Source organism: Leucoraja erinacea, chromosome 23 (genome assembly GCF_028641065.1).
Source record: "Leucoraja erinacea ecotype New England chromosome 23, Leri_hhj_1, whole genome shotgun sequence".
Lineage (NCBI taxonomy): Eukaryota > Metazoa > Chordata > Chondrichthyes > Rajiformes > Rajidae > Leucoraja > Leucoraja erinaceus.
In genome coordinates this window covers 19,284,996-19,297,858 of record NC_073399.1, presented here as the reverse complement: position 1 = coordinate 19,297,858, position 12,863 = coordinate 19,284,996, and the positions used below count along the sequence as shown (strand labels likewise).

The 12,863-nt window shown below is 45.0% G+C and overlaps 1 protein-coding gene across 1 annotated transcript in view; it reads left to right on the top strand.

The window, feature by feature from the left end:
* The window catches only part of LOC129708339 (glutamate receptor ionotropic, NMDA 2C-like), a 64,236-nt gene extending 52,023 nt beyond the window's left edge, over positions 1–12,213 (top strand). The window contains exons 10-13 of the mRNA XM_055654019.1: positions 1,766–1,926; positions 5,422–5,609; positions 6,297–6,529; positions 10,016–12,213. Coding sequence (XP_055509994.1) covers positions 1,766–1,926; positions 5,422–5,609; positions 6,297–6,529; positions 10,016–11,419 — 1,986 coding nt within the window. The 3' untranslated portion in view covers positions 11,420–12,213. The remainder of the gene's footprint in view (positions 1–1,765; positions 1,927–5,421; positions 5,610–6,296; positions 6,530–10,015) is intronic.
* Positions 12,214–12,863: the final 650 nt, after the last annotated feature.

Below are 12,863 nucleotides of genomic sequence, written 5' to 3'. Positions count from 1 at the left end.
CCTCAGTACAAACAACCCTTCCATCGCCACCAAGATCACCACCGCCTCCTTCTGGCCAAAGATGTGAAGGGCAGCCTCGGGGAGGTAAATGATCACCTTGGTGAATGGTTTGCTCAGAGATATCTGTGGGTGTGAGATGGTCTCATTGTGTTTATGTGTCAGCTGCTGACGGGGAGTTTCATCTTATCCTGATTCCCTTAATCCTGCGTTAAGGGTAGTTTCCTGGACAATTCTGGGGAGTTGCCTCGTGTGACCATGTGTCTCCACTGTTAATGGAGTCTTGGACTGTTAACAGGAGCGACCTGGTTTGTTCAGGGGCATCCTTATGTGTTACGGGTAATGGATTTCTCACAGACAATTCTGGGTTTGTTCCAGGGAGTTCCTTGTTTTCAGGGGATTTTCAATGTGTGAAAGGAGATTCTCTCCTTGGTACACTCACCTCCCATCCCCGAGCCGAGACGAGACCTCATTTCTCTATTACTCCCTTTCCTTATCTGATATCCTTTTGTCTCCATTTCATCTTTCACCTTTGTCACTTACTCCAGCCATCTGCCAATGAACCCCCCCCCCCACATCTTCTTCTTCTTCTTGCATATGGCGTGCAGAGCCTAAAGTTGTAGGACAACTTGTTCTATTTGATCTTATTTGATTGTGCACGCCGAGTAGATTGTATTCGTCGAAACAGGGCGGACCACGTGAAGGTTGCAATCTTCCACCTCCCCCCTCCCCGCCCAATCCGCATCCACCTATCACTTACCAGGCCTTGCCTCATTCCCAATTCCCTTTACCAGCTTCCTGCCCCCCCACCCCTCCACCCACACGATCTCTCTGAAGAATGGTCCTAACCAAAATGTCACTTGTCCATTCCCTGCACAGATGCTGTCTGACCTCATGAGTTCCTCCAGCATTTTGTTTGTTGCTCAAGGTCCAGTGTCTGCAGTTTCTTGTGTCTCTGTGATATTTAGTTGAGTTTGTTAGTAAAGTGGCCTCCTGAGGATTTAGCATTGTCTCTGTTTGTTACAATGCTTCTAGGTGGCAAGAGGAGTATGTGTTTTGTAGACTCTGTTAGACTGCCTGAACTTGTGAAGTGAACGCTTAGTTGTTACGGAGCAATGTGAGATGTTGAGTGGTGTTACAACATCTCTTACTTTTGTGGTGTACGTCTGATTTTAAGATGTACCTCGGCGTACCAAGTGGTAGCTCCCGTTTGCAAGGGTTCCCTGGGTTGTTAATAACACTTGCAGACCATCAATTAGAGCTTTGGCACATTGGTGTTCCACTGCCGCACAAGATGAATCTTTATTTGGGACGGTTATTGGAGTCTCAGGGTGTGGGAAAGCCTGGGATGTCATCTGATGTTATTCATGGGGACCAAGGCAATTTTTGCAATGTCAGAGTTTTGGGGTTTCTTAGACAAGGAGGTTCAGGCAGTGACATGAATCTGGGGGTGTTAAGGGTGCTATGCAAGTTTCAGTTTTCATTGGACAAACATTTGCTTTTGCTCATGTATAGATCCCTCGCTAGTGGGAAGCACAAGTTCCGTCACTTATGCCATAACTCCTCACCTCTGCAGAGATTATGTTCAAATACATGTTTTTGGGGGGGGGGGGGGGGGGGGGGTTGGGGGTGGAGGTGCTGACATATACTTGAGCAAGAATCCTGCAGTGGCTCCTGTTTTTCTAGAAGTCCGTACTAGGTATAAGTGGAATGAAGGTGGATTTGTAGGTCAGTAATTGACATTACAATGTTACTTTGTCATGAACAGTTTCAGAAACCCCAGGATCAATACCCAGCGTTCAGATTTGGCACGGTCCCCAACGGCAGCACTGAGAGGAATATCAAAAACAACTACCCAAACATGTATCCCTATATGACCAGATACAACCAGCGCTCCGTGGAAGATGCTCTGGACAACTTGAAATCAGGGTAAGCTGTGGGTCACGTTAGTAGCAGGTATCTGGGTGGGTTTCTCCAAGATCACCCCCCTGCCCTCTACCATGCACATGGTGCCAGTGACAGCCCAAGATGACGGCTGGTTCAGGTAAGATTAAAAAAAATACTTTCATCAGTTGTTTGTGGAAGGACTGGTGAAAGGACCACTGAAGGACAATTCAGTGGTGGGGTTGGTATGAACTTTAACACATCAGTGCTGATGACTTGCCAGCTGTTGCCTATGTGGGTGGTGAGAGTAGAGATTGACAATTTCGAACACAAAGTGGATCAGTGATCAAGGGAAACTAACCTGCAGGGAGGGCTACAGTAGCAAGGCAGGAGAATGGGCCAGACTGCACTGCTCAAGAGAGCCAGTGGTCTCAATGGCCTTTCTCTGGTGTTATAATAGCCTTTGATGCCAAGGTCATTCACGTCTTCATCTAAACACAACAAATGCTCTCAGCCTTCCTGTTTCCACTATTCGCTCCACCATTGCACTCCAGGTATTCGCCATCCTGTAGTATGAGAAAGGTCCCTCACAGATCTATTTCTCCCTCCCCATACGCTGTTAGACCTGCTGAGTGTTTTGTGTTTTTTTTTATTTCAGTTTTTCAGCGTTGGCAGTGTTTTACTCTTTGATCATTATTTTAAGTTGTGCACGGCAAGGACCAGTTTGTAGCCTGGAGATAATTTCTTATCCAGTTCTCTGGAAAAGTTACCTTTTACCTGGTGGACGCCCAGCTCACTGAAGTGCTTCGCTGATTCAGGCTGGAGTTGACTCACCTCTTATAACAGCTGGTGTCAGAATAATCTCTTATAACAGCTGGAAGCAGAATAATCTCCTCCCAGTTTTAAGAAACATCTCCTGGATTTATTCCCCTTGTACATTCAAGGAATGACAATCACATTAGATGGAGCAGATGGATGGACCAGAGGGACTTCATCCATCTGTCTACTCTTTGTTCCAGTGCAGTCCTGCAGAAGCAATTGCAGGGACTGTGCACTGCACACACTCTCTGGAGTCAGTACAGCTTCACAAATGTGACTCAGGGCATACAAGTGTTAATCACAAGGACATTTTACATAGACTAGTCATTCCAAGCATTGAAGACAAAATGGGATTAAATGAAATACGATTTCCTCGATAATTCATAAACAAGGGTATCGCTTACGAATGGAGCTCGACCAACCAGAGTGCTGGAAATCTGGAACTCCTCATCTGTTCCCTTGCAAACGAACAGGCCAGGAATCAGTTCAAAGTCACACCAGCAACCTACCTTGCAAGAATCAAAGACATGTATTTATTTAATAATCAAGGCAGGTTGGAGAAGAAGAGATTGTTATCTATGATCTGATTAAATGCTGGAGAATAGTCTAAGGCAGGGATGGGGAACCTTTTCATGTTGGAATGCCGCATTAAGTTAGCTTTAATCTAATAAGGCCACATCCAGGAAACTTCAATTAGATATACTTCAAAATGTACATTATTACTAATGTTTTAATTCAGTCGGGGAGGATTATTTTGTTGAATCTTCTTTTACTCTTTGGTATTTTAAATATTTTTTATTTTAATCTTAAAATGAATGTAAGAAAACGAACAAAAACATATGAATAAAAATAAAAGGATTTGTTCTGCAAAATTTGGATTCATTCGAAAGCCCGCACTTAATGGCCTAGAAGGCCACACGTTCCCCACCCCTGGTCTCGGTTCAATAGGCTCCTCCTGTTCCTCTTACACCACTAATCAAGATGGCACTGAATGTGGCTCTTTGCATACTGGTCCCAGAGGTGGATCTGCTAATCATACACTACAATCACTCCACTCTTTAAATCTTTATTTCAATCGCAGCATTTCTTCATTGGATTTTATCTTGCACTAAACACTTCACACGTTAGTCTGAATCTGTACACTGTGGGGGCTTGGTTGTAATCATGTAGAGTCTTTACTGTGCCTTGGTACAAGTGACAATTATTAATCTAAACTCCCCACACTAATGGTAGGAATCTCACACAAACGAAGATAGTTGTGGCTGATGGATCACAGCCCCAGGGCATCACTCCAGAATTGCCTCATCCACTTCAGCTGCTTCATCAGTTCACCAAGATTCGTCTGAAGTACGAATGTTTGCTGAAGATTGTACAATGATCAATTCAATTCAAAGCTCTGCAACAAATGAGGCAGGCCGTGCCTATAGACAGCAGGTCCGAGATGCACATTCCTTGCAGGTCTAGTGTGATTTTCTTGCACTCCAAGGAATGTTTGGGCCTCTGGATGGTGGAAAAAGAGGAAAAGGGCAGGTCTGACATATCTTGCAGTTGTCGTAAGAACAGGAGTGGTGGATGGAGACAGAGGAGCGGACCAGGGTAGCACGAAGGGAACATTCCCTTTAAAAGGTTGAAAGGAGAGAGGAATGGACTTAGTTTAGAGATACAACACAGAAACAGGCTGTTCGGCCCACTGAGTTGACCAGCGATTCCCACATATTAACACAATCCTACACACACGAGGGACAATGTTTACATTAACCAAGCCAATTTACCTACATACCTGTACGTCTTTGGAGTGTGGGAGGAAACCGAAGATCTCGGAGAAAACCTATGCGGTCACGGGGAGAACGTCCAGACTCCGTACAGACAGCATCCATAGTCAGGATCGAGGCCTGGTCTCTGGCGCTGTAAGGCAGCAACTCTACCGCTGCGCCACTGTGCCATCTTATGGTGGAATGTTGCTGAGGCTGGTGGAAATAGCAATGGATAATCCATTGAATACAGAAGCCAGTGGGGTGGAAGATGAGGACCGGGGAACATTTCATTTATCTGGACAGGACTGAGGTGAGAAGGAGAGGGGAAATAGATGATATGCAGTCAAGGATAGTCCACCATGATAGAGGGGAGGCTACCGTATGCAAAATACTTGGGCACCTCTGGAAAGTCTCCTCAATGCAAATACTATGGAAGTGGAGGAACCGGGGAAATGGAATAGAGCACTTACAGACAGCAGGGTGGGACGAGGAACAGTCAAAGTAACTGTGGGATTCTGTAGGCTTGTAATGCAGTTTGTCACTAACCCATTGCAAGATGGAGACAAAGAGATCTGGAATAAGAAAAGTCTGAGATGGACGACATGAAGGTGAGAGCAGGGTGGAGATTGGCAACAGAAGTAATAGCACTGATGCAGTGGGTGTAGCAGTAAAGAGATGAAGCACTGACATAACTTCGGACTGAAATGCAGATCATTCCATGTACCTCCAAAGCAGACGTGTGTGGATTAGACACATACATCGTTTTACAGCTGCACCTTTGCTCCTGAGAAAGTGAGTGGGGTTGCAGTTGTTGGGTGTCGTTAAATCACTGGTGCTCCATTGTCAGGGACTCACCAACACTTCTCGAGCGGAATTAGGCATCGACTTGGCAGCAACACTCCCATCTCAAATATGAATATCATGTAAATTACATCCTCTTTCCAGCTGATGTATTTCTCTCTTACAGGAAGCTTGATGCTTTTATTTACGATGCAGCTGTTCTCAATTACATGGCTGGGAAGGATGAAGGCTGCAAGCTGGTGACCATTGGAAGTGGGAAAGTATTTGCCACCACTGGTTATGGGATCGCTCTGCAAAAAAATTCTAAATGGAAGCGGGCCATCGATCTGGCCCTGCTACAGTTCCTGGGTGATGGTAAGCTCGAGGCTCTAGCCCCCATTTCACCAGGGAGTGGGTGCCAATGGGGGAAGTGAATGATGATGATGATGAATGATGCCTTTTGCACCATTCAGCCCAGCATCATCAGTAGCAAAAACCCAGAGACCAAGTCCAGCATGGATGCCAAGTCAAATAGGGCAGGTGAACAGAAGCTTAGTAAAGAGAGGGGGAGCTTCATAAAGCAAGAGGGGCATCCCAGAGAGGAGAGGTTATGGATAAGCAGGGGCTGGGTGCCTGAAGAAAACTGGTGTAGAAACCTGGGGAGCATCAGGATTAGATAGTCACTGACAAGGTAAATTGGGAAAAGCTTCTTCATTCTGGTTGAAGTCTGGAGCTGTTTCACCCAAGCTGCAGTTGGTGCAGCCCAGAAATAAAGATGCATTTAAGGAAAAGCCAGATACACATGAGGAGGAATGAAAGAGGATTTGTTGGTGGGGTCAGATAAACAATGTCTACTTTGCTGTAAATATTCAACTGTACGATATAAACCCATTCAATCTCACTCACTGTCCTGCTCACAGCTCACTCTCACCCTTCCATTTTCTGCTCACTATAATACTTTATTTTCCATTCACACAACTGTTACCATTCCACCACTTCATCGATCATTCACTTCACCGCATTTCCCGGCCCACTCAAGCCAGAGTATTTCATCATCTGCAGGTGATATACACAGGCTACACATTGTCTGGCTGACAGGGATCTGTGAGAAGGAGAAGAATGAAGCGATGAGCAGCAAACTGGATATCGATAACATGGCTGGTGTGTTCTACATGCTGCTCGTGGCCATGGGCCTCAGCCTGCTCGTCTTTGCCTGGGAGCATTTGGTGTACTGGAAGCTGAGGCACCTCGTGAAGGAAGCCGGCAAAACGGATTGTCTGTTGGCTGTCAGCAGGGTAAGGTGCATGGGGAAGAGTGACCAAATGAAAGACTTCAAGTCGGGAAAGAACTCACTCCAGGCAAATTAATTCCAGGATGCCACAGCATGTGAGAGTCATTGTATTCAGTGGCGGACTGGCCAGGGTGTCAGCTTGCCCAATGGCAAGTGGGCCCCTGATGAAGTAGGTCCCCTTTGTCTCCTGGCAACCAATATTTTTAGACCCAGTCCGCCACTGATTGTATTGTGAACGGATTGACACCACCAGCACATGATTGGAACAACTTCATGAGGTCAGGGTGATTGAACCATGGTCATGGTTGCTTTTGATAATGTGCAGACACCCTTTGTCAATTAGCTGACATATTCTTCTTGTATAATGTGATCCAATTGTGGTCACTTCAACCATTTATTAACATGATGGTTTGATTTGCTTTACTCATTGCCACTTACTCCCACTGGTAATAGTGTCTCATCTCAGTGCTCAGAGGTTATGAAGTTACTGTAATAAATATTTATTCTGGTTAATTGGGACACCATAATGAACCAAGTTGGTGTCTAAATCCACATTCCATTTTACCTCCATGACTCAAGACACCAAACCCAGCATTTCATAAGATAAGCTCTTGCTCATGCTACGCTTATACGTTTTTGTGAAAGTCCAATTCTTAGATCGTACATTCCTGACCATTTTCTTAAACACACCTTTAACAATCACAGAAATCTGCCTTTACGTATCCAAACCCTGGTCGGGTCTATAGAACCCTAGGGCTCATACTGAACCGCCTCATCACTTAATGGAGAACAACACACCCTCAGCTCTGGTAGTCAGTGCAATACACACTTGACAGAGGCTCAGGCAGTAGCAAACATAGCGACTCCACATGGAGGTAATTACACAATATTCAGACATGTAGCACTTTAACAAAGTTAGCAATTATTCAATGTTATAAGCAACATGTGCAAAATTTTATCCTCTTTGTAAAATAACTATATTCAGGATAAATATCGATGTTCCATGCTACCGCTGAGCCCAAATGTCATATCTCCGTTCAATCTCATTACTGGTTGAATCACAAATCATTCTCACCCTAGGAGCTTCAGTTTCATCCTCCATCTCAAAAGACACACTGGTTGGGAGGTTAATTGTCCTCTTAAATTACTCGCAGCGTGGGTGGCTGGCAAGTGGATCCGAGCGCAGTTGATGGGCATGAGAGAGCGCGGATAAATGACAAGGGAATAAGTGGGGCAATGGGATTGCTGAGTGATGTCACGCACTTGGTGAATCAAATGACCCGTCGACAGATGGAAATAAATATGAGGAAGCATATTGTTTGTGCCAAGGACTCAAAATTGAAGCAAACACAAAAACACTGAGGAAATAGCATGTCAGAAGGCAATTGTCCTGCTGATACCCCAAAAGCCTTTCCAGCATCGATAAATCATGGGAATAACGACATCCTGATCACTTGCCTGGATGAATGCAGCTCCAACAGCTCCCGAGTGTCTCAGTACCACTCAGGAAGTAATCTATTCCACCAGCCTTCATCAACCATCTCAAAGATAACTTCCTTGCACAATACAACAGAGAGTACTAAAAACACACTACAGCAGCTTTCCCCGTAGCATCTCACAAACTCACAATGTCTACCCATAAGAATAAGAGTGTCTGATTCTCCCATCACCTCTAGGTTCCCCTCCAAGTCTTACACCACCATGACTTAGGAATATCAGCTGGTAGAGCTGCTGCCTCACAGCATCTCAGACCTGGGTTCATTCCTGATCTTGGATGCTGTCTCTGTGGAGTTTGCATGTTCTCCCTGTGATCATGGATTTCTTCCGGGTGCTTCAGTTTCCTCCTGCATCCCAAAGGTTTCCCATGGGAAGGTATATAGGTTACTTGGCCTCTGTATATTGCACTCAATGTATATGGAGTGGATGCGCAAGTAGTATTACATTGAACTAATGTGAACGGGTAATCGATGGTCCACTTGGGCTGATGGGCTGATGGGCTGATGGGCCTGTTTCCATTCTGTCCCTCTCAATCAATCTTTCAATCAAAACATTTAGAAGACATTTGGGACGGGTACATGGATCGGAAAATGTTATAGACATACAAGGATCAAACAGGAGCAAATGGGACTAGCTTAGCTGGGACATGTTAGTCAGTGTGGATGATTTGTGTGGGATCATGTATTGACTCCAAGACTCATCTTAGAGTCAAATGTTGGATCTCCCTCCCCAGCCATGGAATTTCCGTACTATGGTTCAGGGTGGCAACTTACCAAGATGAAATAAGCAATGTTTGTGCCAATGACACCAACAACTTGTGGGTGAAAAATGCACAATTCTAAAACTGGATCAATTCTGAGAGGTGGAGAAATGCAAAGAGTTCATAAAGCTGTTCAAAAATCTAGTGTTATTACAATCAACAGGAACACACAAGTTTTGTTAGGTAAATGAGGGTGGTCTAGCCTTCCTGAAAATTAAAAGGACTTTGACAGACTTTTTAAATGCTAACTTTACATCACATTTACTAGATGAGAGGGTTGTATGTCAGATGTCATTGCCCTTCTACGCTGGGTCTCTAATCAGTAAAAGTGTCACCTCACCATAATGGCTCTAGTTTCTTTGAACAGCAAAGGTTAAGATAAGTGCTACATAAATTTTGTCAGTGTTCCTTAAAGACCGAGCACCTCAGACTATACTGGGGGCTTCCCAAACAGGGTTAGAGACCAAGTGTAGTCATAGTAGTGAGAAAAATAAAAACACCAAGCAGCGAGACACTTGCGGGGCTGGGAGATTTCCATTGCAGAGATTTAAATGTACCAGGAAGGAACATAGAATTGTCCCAACTATAATTTCCCAAACGTCTCCTAAAGCCAAGGAAATTGCACATCGCATGCAATCAAAACAAGTTGGGAACGAGACTTTGGAGCATGGTCAGTTAACGAGTGGGGTACACCTTAGGGCAGTAGTTGACCCCAACCTTTGTTTTTGACTTATTAATTCTGCTTTGTTCTTAATCCAAAGCCACGTGTAAATCGGAATCCTTCCAGATATAAATTCAAATTGACTTTATTCCCCAAATCTCATCTCCCTAACCCCCAGTGTTTGAGGTACATATTTTTTTCACAACTGTCAAATGATGGCAATTTTTCCTTCTTACTTTTCAAAACACCATGACCAGCATCTTTATGACTGTTCAAAAACGGACACAACGACTGTTTAAAATGTAACTGCTTCCTGGGTCGAGTGTAGAACAGAGTTTACTCGATATCGCCCTCATGCTGTACGTACACCGTGCCTCGCCCATGCTAAGAAAGTCCTGATTTATTTCTATGAAATAAATCCATCTCCCATTAAGAAAGTCAAATGTTCGAGCCTTCACGCTTGGAAGCTGTAAATGAAAACCTGATCCTGCAGCTGCTTGATAAGTATGAAACTATTGGGTTCATCGTTGAAGTTGTACTGAATACTAACGAGTGTTTCAACTTTGTTCCAGGGTGTTTACAGCTGTTTCAGTGGTGTCCATGTGGTCCCCAGCCCACTTCACATTGCATCTCCCATCATTTCTTCCAACTTCTCCCAAGCTGACATGTTGAAGATGCTGCAAGCGGCCAAAGACTTGGCTTCGGCCACAAACAGTGGAAGTGCCGCAGAGATCGGTACAGTGGCAACGGATCCTGGGGCACCTGCAGGCAATAACATTTCCAGTTACCTTCCTAAAGGCCCATCGCAGAATATCAAAGGTGCATACGTCACCGACAGCAGACTGGCTGCCAGGGGACAATCAGCCCGCACCCCCTCGGTGCCAAGACATCGAACATTTGTTTTACCCCCACTCACTGCTGTCAGGACACGTCCCGTGCAGGAGACGGGCTGGCCAGATCAAGCAGTTATTAAATACAAACGCAGGGCAAGCAGCAATCAACTTATCCCACATCCTAGTCTTCCTCGTCAACTCCCTGCGCTTTCCCAATACGGCAAGGAATTTGATGAGGGAAAGAACCCTAATATCCCATTTATTTACAGTCATGAATATTTACAGAATATCTACAATAGAAAATATTTCAGGAGGAGACTTCCCTTGCCTGGCAGGAGGTTACCCCACCCAGCAGGAAGTGTGGGCGTTCAGAGTGGGCCAGATATGGTGCCTGCCCAAATACCTTGCGTTGGAATGGATGAGAGATGGCTTGCAAGAAATCTTCGCCCTTCAATGTCGTATCCCAAGCAGCGAGACCACAGCTCCTGCAGCAGGTGTTACCCTGGGCTACAGCCAGAGAGATTACCCCCGCAGACCAGGCGATCGTCATATATTAGAGCAACAAAAGACGCGGAGGAAACCACAAGACTTCAGGTCAAATTAGGAAACTTTAAGTCAAGATCACAAGGAGAAATTGCTGGCTTATTCCACAGCTGTGACAGTGAGGGGCTGGAACCCACTGGGAAAGCTCCCAAGGTGAGGGAAGGATTCCCAGGCCACAGGGAAATGCACTCAGCACACAGTTCACCCAGGAAGCTCAAGCACTCGCTGTCTGCTAGGCTCCCCTCCTACAAAGAGGCCTGCCTGCAAAGCTCAGTGAGCCTGAGATGTGCCTCCCTTGCGCTGCAGCACCATTCATGGCCCAGGCCCTCACTGTACGTCTGGCAGCAAAGGTGGGGCTCGCAACATCACAGCTGGTTGACTGAGCCTGGCCATTGGTCCTGTGACAGAGGCGTTCGCATGAAGTATTTGGAAAAAAAGGCTATGCACCAGGACAGCGCTCTGAGACAGCCCGTAGGCAAGACCTTCCATCTTGGAACACGGGCCAAGGGCAGCCTTCAGCTGGAGTCTAGGAGAGCAGGCGACAATTCCCCTCGTTTGAGAAAATGTGCAAGGAATTTAAGCTTGGAATCGGAGGTATAGGAACCAGTGACGTTTAAATCAAATCACCAGGAGGGAAACGTTCCTTCCAGTCAGAGACCCACTTCTTTGTTCAATTAGTTTAAATGACAACCCTCAAGGATCAGAGTGCAGTTTAATCAGCAATGCATGAACATGGGTTGAAATTGTACCTTTTCCCCACCTCGCTCCATTCCATCACCTGTCCCACTTGCCCATAACTCCATGGAGTAAAAAGCTGTCAGCTCGCAGAAGGAACATGAGAGCAAAGGAGTGAATTCAGGAAAGTGTGAAGACATCGACCATACTCAGGACTGTGGCACTTTTAAGACACAAGGCTTTGCCATGAAACAAAGCATCCAGTTTTTTTTAATCTGTTAAATGTAGTGTGTTTCCATGTGAACTGAACTTTTCTTGCCTTCAACTGATTAGCAACCACTAAGCTTTAAGAACTGCTCGAATCAGCCGTTGAGTGGTACACTAATCTGCAGAACTAACCTCAACCACAAAATCAGTGTGAGAGTCAGCTCTGCTGGAGAAGCTCAGATCACTTTGTTGCTGTTGTTCCTGGTCATTAGTCAAGGTGTGTTGTGGTGTGCACCCCGAGAAACAGCCACCGCCCTCAAAGGCTCAAACATTTGGAATAATTAAGGGCTCCTTATGTAACACAATCAGATGTAAACAACCAATCTTAAACTGAAATAAAAGAGATTTAACATTTCAGGTTGAAGACCTTTCATCTGAACAGGGAAAAGTTGGAAAAACAAACTGGTTGGCAGTTGCAAAGAAGGGAGAGTTAAGCCCCTGTCCAACTTAGGAAACCTGAACGGAAACCTCTGGAGATTTTGTGCCCCACCCAAGGTTCCCAGAGGTTGCAGGTGGTTGCAGGTAGTGGAAGCTGGTAGGGAGACTGACAAAAACCTCCGGGAACCGCACGGAAACTTTGGGTGGGGCGCAAAGTCTTCTGAGGTTTCCTAAGTGGGACAGGGGCATTAATGTCTGTGATGGGGAGACCAACGGAAAGACACCAGGGGCAGGGGTGGGAGCTCATTAATTGTAACTGGTCTGTCTGAAGATGCTGTAAATGAAAGGAGATGTATACGGACAGAGGAGAGAAAATAATGCTTTTTAAAAAAACTGAAATTAAAAATCTCTTATTTCAGTGAGCCAATTTTAAACATTGAACATCACATAGAGTGTTAACTTCAAAAAGTGCAGATTTAGAGATGCCAGAATGAATCAAATGCCGACATTCCAATTAATGAGATTTCAGAATCACTTAGTTAAATCATTACACAAGTAGGTAGAACACAGATCAAATTCATTCTGGTCAGAATAATTTCACAGGGAACTAATTTCTAATAATATAGAGAATTGAATTCTAATATTACAGAGATCAAGCAATGTTGAAATAAACCAGATATATCATAGAACGAGATCTCAGAATGATGTACACAAGGGATGGCAG